The sequence below is a fragment of the Spinacia oleracea genome, chromosome 5, assembly GCF_020520425.1.
Source record: "Spinacia oleracea cultivar Varoflay chromosome 5, BTI_SOV_V1, whole genome shotgun sequence".
Taxonomy (NCBI): Eukaryota; Viridiplantae; Streptophyta; class Magnoliopsida; order Caryophyllales; family Amaranthaceae; genus Spinacia; species Spinacia oleracea.
The window spans coordinates 47,408,197-47,414,571 of NC_079491.1; the positions used below are offsets into that span (position 1 = coordinate 47,408,197).

At 36.4% G+C, this 6,375-nt stretch overlaps 1 protein-coding gene across 1 annotated transcript; it reads right to left on the reverse strand.

Moving 5' to 3' along the window:
* Positions 1-2,626: 2,626 nt before the first annotated feature.
* On the reverse strand, positions 2,627-4,932 carry LOC130460950 (cationic amino acid transporter 4, vacuolar-like). The gene is made up of 3 exons (XM_056828791.1): positions 3,502-4,932; positions 3,220-3,295; positions 2,627-3,092 (listed from the first exon to the last, which is right to left on the reverse strand). The coding sequence occupies exons 1-3, from the start codon at positions 3,569-3,571 to the stop codon at positions 2,963-2,965; spliced, it is 276 nt and encodes a 91-aa protein (XP_056684769.1). The 5' UTR covers positions 3,572-4,932; the 3' UTR covers positions 2,627-2,962.
* Between the last annotated feature and the right edge of the window lie 1,443 nt (positions 4,933-6,375).

Consider the following 6,375-nt stretch of genomic DNA (forward strand, 5'->3'; position numbering starts at 1 on the left):
ATTAAATCATATGAGGGACACATTACGACGCACCCTTGAGAGGTGCGTCACGGTTCTCAGAAAACTAACCACTTGGCTTTGCTATTTCTCCTTTTATTTAACGAATCTCGGGTTTCCAAGCAATGTTCCAGTATTTAGGCTTAATTCATCAGCTACAAGGGACAGGATGCGTTCTGTTCGACTTTTGGGTCGATTACGACAGAACGCCGGATCAATTTCGCAGCGTGAGGTTAGGCTTAAGGCTAGAGTCAATACTCAGGTTATGGAATTGTGTGTTCTGTTGTTTTCACGTCGGCTTTAGGGGTCCATTTATAGGAAAAAGTTGCGTAGAAAGATAGATTTTCAGGAATATGAATACGATACGGATTAGGAAAAGAATCCGTCCCAGTTATTTCGGCGCCCAGCATTGGGCGCCAAAGATTTCGGCGCCCAGGGTTGGGCGTTGAAAATAGGATATGGGCAGAATTCTTTGTCAGATTGGACTCTAGAATACGGAGTCCATTAAGAGACTTAATCCGAGTTATTTGGTGCGTATCAATTTACGACGGAATGCGTCTGGGCCCTTTACGAACTCTAGGTTCGTTATGAGTTTAATTAATACGTTAACTCTTTTATCGAATTGCGATAGGAATAGAATTCCTTTTACAATTTCTATCTCTTTTAGGATTTATGTTGGAGTGCAACACCTAATTCTGACAAGTTTCTATCTTTTTATTCTTACTACTTTTAGCAATTACCTTTTACGGCAGCTACTATTTTTAGCAGGTTTCTATAAATGGAAGCTTTGGCTGAAATGAAAGGGTGATTTGAGATTCGTTATTTTATAGGAGATGCGTTGCCAAGTGGAGATTTATGTTCTCATCATCGAACCTTCCCTATCGGGAATGGTGACAAAAGTAGGCGTCTACACAATCTGAATTTGTCGAGTTAAGCAATGAAAGAAAATTACAAGCAATTTACCTAGGTTGTAACTGAATTCAAGTCTGGAAAAGTTTGAATTTGCCCTAAATCCTTCCCTCTCAATATTTAGGCTTTATTTGGTTGGGAGAAATTGGAAGGAAAAGAAAAGAAAGGAAAGGAAAAATAATGTTTCATGTATTTGGTACAAATAATTATATGGGAAGTGGAAGGAAAAGAAGGGAATTGGAAGGAAAGCTCATTAATAGAAGTTTCACTTTCCTTTCTTCCCAAAATTGGAGGAATTTGGAAGGAAAGAAATAGTTAAAAGCTGTCATTTATATTTCTATTCTCTTCCCTTCATTTCTTTCCCTTAAACCAAAGACAGAAAAATAAAATCTTTTTCCCTTCCCTTCTTTTCCTTTCTTTTCCCATCCTTTCTTTTCTCTTCCTCTCCTTTAGTAATAATGAACCAAATAGGGCCTTAGTATTTCATCCTCAAATCCACAATTTTGGTGAAAGGAAAAGGACAGCTCTTCGCCTTGTTCCGCTTTTTCTAAAAAATATTCGTACGGAAATGAAGATGTTAATGGATAAAGTCTTTTCGGGTTGACGGTTTGGTCATGGGTCAAGTTGAACGCTTTTGGATAGAAATGGGTTAGGTAGAAACGGGTTCATTTGACAAGCTGGTCAGTTATGCTCGATTCAGAAAACTTGGTTATGGTTGGTCGTCACTTCGGTTCGGTAGGTTTTTACAAGGATTCAAATCAGTCAGGTTATAGTCGGATTATCATGTTTATTCCGGTTTGTAATTGATCTGGTTAAAGCGTGTTTGGATTCATATCCATTCAGGTCTACGGGTCATAATCGGATCGAGTTAACCGTGTAGTGGGTTGAAAGGAGTTCATTTAGTTGGCGGGTCGGTTTAGGTCAATTTTGAAAACTAACGAATCATTTGAATCGGTCATTTTTTATCGGGTTGTAGTCTGGAGGAACGATATTTTGTCCCAGTTGGCACATGTCGGAGGTTGAAAATAGATTTGTCTATGTTCTAGCAGGTTCACATTCATATCGAGTCGGGTCATAAAACAGTCGAGACTCAAGACTATAAATTTTAAAGAAGTAATATCAAACAATATCAATAACAACTTTGTCAACCAAGTGGCTAAGATTGAGGTTTTGTGTACAATAGGTCTCAGGTTTGAATCCTCCGCCCCATTATCGCGAAGACAACTAATCATTCCGACATGAACTTTTAGAGTTTTTTTTTTTACTTTCTCTCACCGGATCCCCCTCCCTCATTTCAGGAAGACAACTAATCATTCCAACATGAACTTTTAGAGAATTTTCTCTATTTACTTTATCTCACCGTTATCAAACCGCTTTGAGCATCAAAGGAGTTTTTCAGGAAACCCCCGAGAGCCAATTCACTTTGCTTGTTTTGTAGGTTCTCCGTTACGTCGAGCGATCGAGTCAAGGCATTCGATAACCGATTCCCTAACTTGTATTCTTTGAACATAAACAATACTATGAACATAAACAATAAATGTATGGTTATTTGTCTTTTGACATTATTTCAAATTTGAAAAGATCAGTGCAAGTCTCGTGTTTCACACTCTACACGATACTCCGTATATAAATAACTCCTTGAGTCCTTCGTTTATATAAAGTATATATCAAAGATGACTATTTAAGCACTTATTGTGTCTACAATGTATAAAACACTTAATCACTAACCAATGTCAATAAAATGTGTCTACAGTGTTTGGTCTACGATGAAATTACAACTACCAAACAACATTATAAATTCTTGATGGGGGTGTTACTATGAAGACCTTGAACACCCTTGGTAACAATATACATTTTGACTGTACAATTCCAACGACATTGCCAATGAATCTGTGATTTTTCCAAATAATTATGCACATAAAAATTGCTGGTCGACGAGCATGTATGGTTCTCCAACCCCAGCATGAATGCAATGAAGTACACCAAAGAAATTCAGTAAAGTCATGCTGTTTACTGTAGGCGTTTGGGCACATAGCTTCGATGAAACTAAGAGTAATTATATATCTTCAGTATGAGTAATGGGGACATATGATGCATCCAACAGTAAGCTGTGTGTTCGGCCATAGAAAAGGTAAACTAATGCTCCTATTAGCAGCCATATTGATACGCGAATCCAAGTCCCTATGCTGCCAAGTTGAAATTAATGGAATCAAATCTGTTCACTTACAAGCATTTTTTAGGGAAATTCTCATAATTTTTCATAAAGATAAAGAAGCTACATTATGCACATTAGATCGATTCAAGAATACTCACCCAAGATTTATAAGAAGATATGTATTCAGAAGTATACAAGCAGCTGGCAAGTACAGAACAAATGGACATGTGAAACCTGTAAGACATGAGATTCCAAGAGTTAAAATTTAATCACAAATTAAATCATACGAAGTATAAAATAGGGATATTTATCAGAAGAAATTACAAATTTTCGCCTTGAGTTATTTAACAAATGATTTATGGACTAAAGTTAACTTAGCTTTAACAATTTCTAGGACTAGCAGAATCGAAGACTGTCATAATCAAACATTAGTAGTTTACCTCCTGTGTGTCCAAATCTTCCTGCTGCACCATCTTGACCAATGAATGCAAGGCCAATCGTCCTAACCATGAAAATAGCACCACCAACTCCACAAAATGTTATGCGAAAGGGGCTGGTAGCACATAGACTTAGGGTTACATCAAGAAGAAAAGATGATGAATCACATCAGAAAGAAAAGATAGTTTACCATGCCACAACACTTGATGAGTGGCATTTATGTCACTCATAGGATAGTGATCTATGCATCATTTGAGACGTTTTATTATTTCTAGTATTTTTAGTCTTTATTTTGCTTAAATTCTTATTTTAATTATTTATATCTTAGTCTAGCGTTTTTAGCTATTTTTGTTAGTTTTTAGATCTTAATTCCGTAATTTATTTACTTTATTTGTTTTATAATTTTATAGTTTAATTATTTTAGTTTTCATTATTAATTTTCTATTTTTATTTTTATTTTCTTATTATTATAATTTATTTTATTTTATTTTATTTTATTTTCTTTCTCCCCTCGTCTTTGATTCTATTTTGATTATTTGTGTAGGCACGCGTTTTCAAGGTCGGGATAATTTTCGAGTCAAAATCAAGTTCTTTTGTCCCTCTTGAATCTTGATAGGTGTTTTGGGCCCAAAATTTGCTAAAGCCCAACTTTTATTTACTGCATTTTCCCTCCATCTCACCACCAACTACTTATCCTACACTACCCCATTCCTTAAACTACACCACACCAGCCCAACTGCAGCCCACCAACTTAGCCTGCACACACCCCCTCCTCCTTCATCGGCAGCCACCCACACACCATCAATCTCAGCGCAGCCAACAACATCGCAGCAACCCCTGCAACTACACCAATTCGTATTAAATCAACACACAACCACGCAACAACAAGACGAAACATCCCAAAATCGCAACGAAAATCATCCCGCAAAACAGAGGAAAAAACAGAGCAATTGGGTTCGGTCGAACCCGTATTAAGTTCGACCGAACCCGAATTTTTGAAGTTCCTGACATGGTCGGGTCCGGACGAACCCACTGTATGTTCGCCCAAACTAGAAACGGGTTCACCCGAACCTCCATTAACGTTCGACCGAACTTTTGGGCGCTTGATTTTTGTACAGAATTAATGAAGGCCCGTGGTTGTCACGTGGTTGTTGCTTGGTGTTCCCTGCTTCTCCAATCTCCACTGTACAACTTGAATGCGGTGATGATCGTGTGGATTGATGAAGATCGACGGTGATGATTGAATGATGATGGATGAAGATGACTGAAGATTTACGGTCGACGATGATGATTGACGGTGGCTGATGAGATGAGGGTACAGGCGAGGAGATGAGGCGGTGCAGCGAATTGCAAACCAGGCGGAGCAACGAAGAAGAAGGGACGATGAAGAAAAAATTGGGTCTGGTTGTTTTGAAAGAAAATAAGGTTGAATGTTTTTGGGCCTTTGTTTTTGTTTTTGGATGGATCCCTTTTTTGTCTCCTTTTTCTTTGGAATCCTTTTTTTCTTTTCTCCACTCACTTTTCTTTTCACTTTTCTTCTTTTCTTTTCATTTTTCATTTTTTCATTTTTCTTTCTTTTATTTATTTTATTTATCCTTTTTTTCCCTTAGATTTTATTTTCCATTGAATTTTCTCTCTTTTTTTTAATTTTCTTTTTAGTTTTGTAGTATAAATACTCTTTTATTTTTCTATTTTGGGGACCAACTTTACCATGTAAATAATTAGTTTAGTTTTCTCTCTTTTTTAGGGTTTATGCTTAGTTTTTTTTAGAGAGATAAAGTGAGAAAAATCAATGAAAATTTGGGCTTTTCAATTTCAAGTGTGACAATTTATATTGAGCAACCAACAATCAATCAATGAGCACTTCTATCTCTCTCTTTATTTATTTCTCCATTTATTGCTTTATTTATTTATTGTTTTAATTAGTTTAATTGTTTTGGTTTAGCTTAATGATTCATGTTTGGATTAGTTGTTATTAATGTTTAGAATCATGTTTTTAGTTGTTAATTTCGTTAAATTTCATATTTTTAGGATTATGGAGTAGTGTTTTGATTAGGGTTTGGTGAAAACTCAACATCGATTGGTTTGGGTGTTTGTGATTAGAAATTAGGGATTTTCATGATTAAATTATTACATGTTTAGGCATTTCCAATACATGTTGCATTTAACTTGATCAATTAAGTGTTTCATGATTGCTTGGAGTAGTTTAGTTGAGTTGGAAAGGGATTAAAGACCTAAACTTGACTATTTGGTTTAATTGGGACTTTGATTTACCCCGGGTATGATAGTGTAGAACGGGATTTCATGCTTGATGCTTAGGGAAATTGCTCGCACGTCGGGAGATAGTTGGAGCTATTTGTGAATTCAACGCCTATTCATGTAGTGCTTGTGAATCTTCCCCATTTTCAATTCTTTTATGTCCATTCCATGATTTGTTGTTGTTTGACCCATTCTCTAATCTCGTTTACTTTTGATTTCTTAGTTTAGTTGATTTAGTTTTAGTTGGTTAGTTGACTTTCCAACTCGTTTCGACCTAGCTTGTTGTTCGATTAGCACAAATTAGCGCACCTTAGTCCTTGTGGATTCCGACTCTTGCTTACCGCTTTACTTGTGTTTAGTGGTTAGTTTAGGTAATTTGTTTGATTAGGAGAGACTAGTAACGACCTAGTTTTCCCTCTATCAAAATGGCGCCGTTGCCGGGGACTTCGGTTTGCATTAGTTTGTGCTAGTTAAATGAGTCTAGGTCTTTGTGCATAGTTATTTGTTTTGTTCGTTTTATTTTGAAAATTCCTTAAAAAATGGCAACTATCTGTATCCCTCAAAATGATGAATCGTGTACACTTGATGATTTCACGTCTCTCCACCATGAGCTTCTC

What these genes read in the sequence shown, in the direction of transcription:
- LOC130460950 (XM_056828791.1), bottom strand. Translation starts at nt 3,571, where the DNA reads ATGGTTAGGACGATTGGCCTTGCATTCATTGGTCAAGATGGTGCAGCA. An exon ending in AAGATTTGGACACACAGGAG is followed by an intron (nt 3,296 to 3,501) that starts GTAAACTACTAA and finishes CATGTCTTACAG; the next exon opens with GTTTCACATGTCCATTTGTT. An exon ending in TATCTTCTTATAAATCTTGG is followed by an intron (nt 3,093 to 3,219) that starts GTGAGTATTCTT and finishes TCAACTTGGCAG; the next exon opens with CATAGGGACTTGGATTCGCG.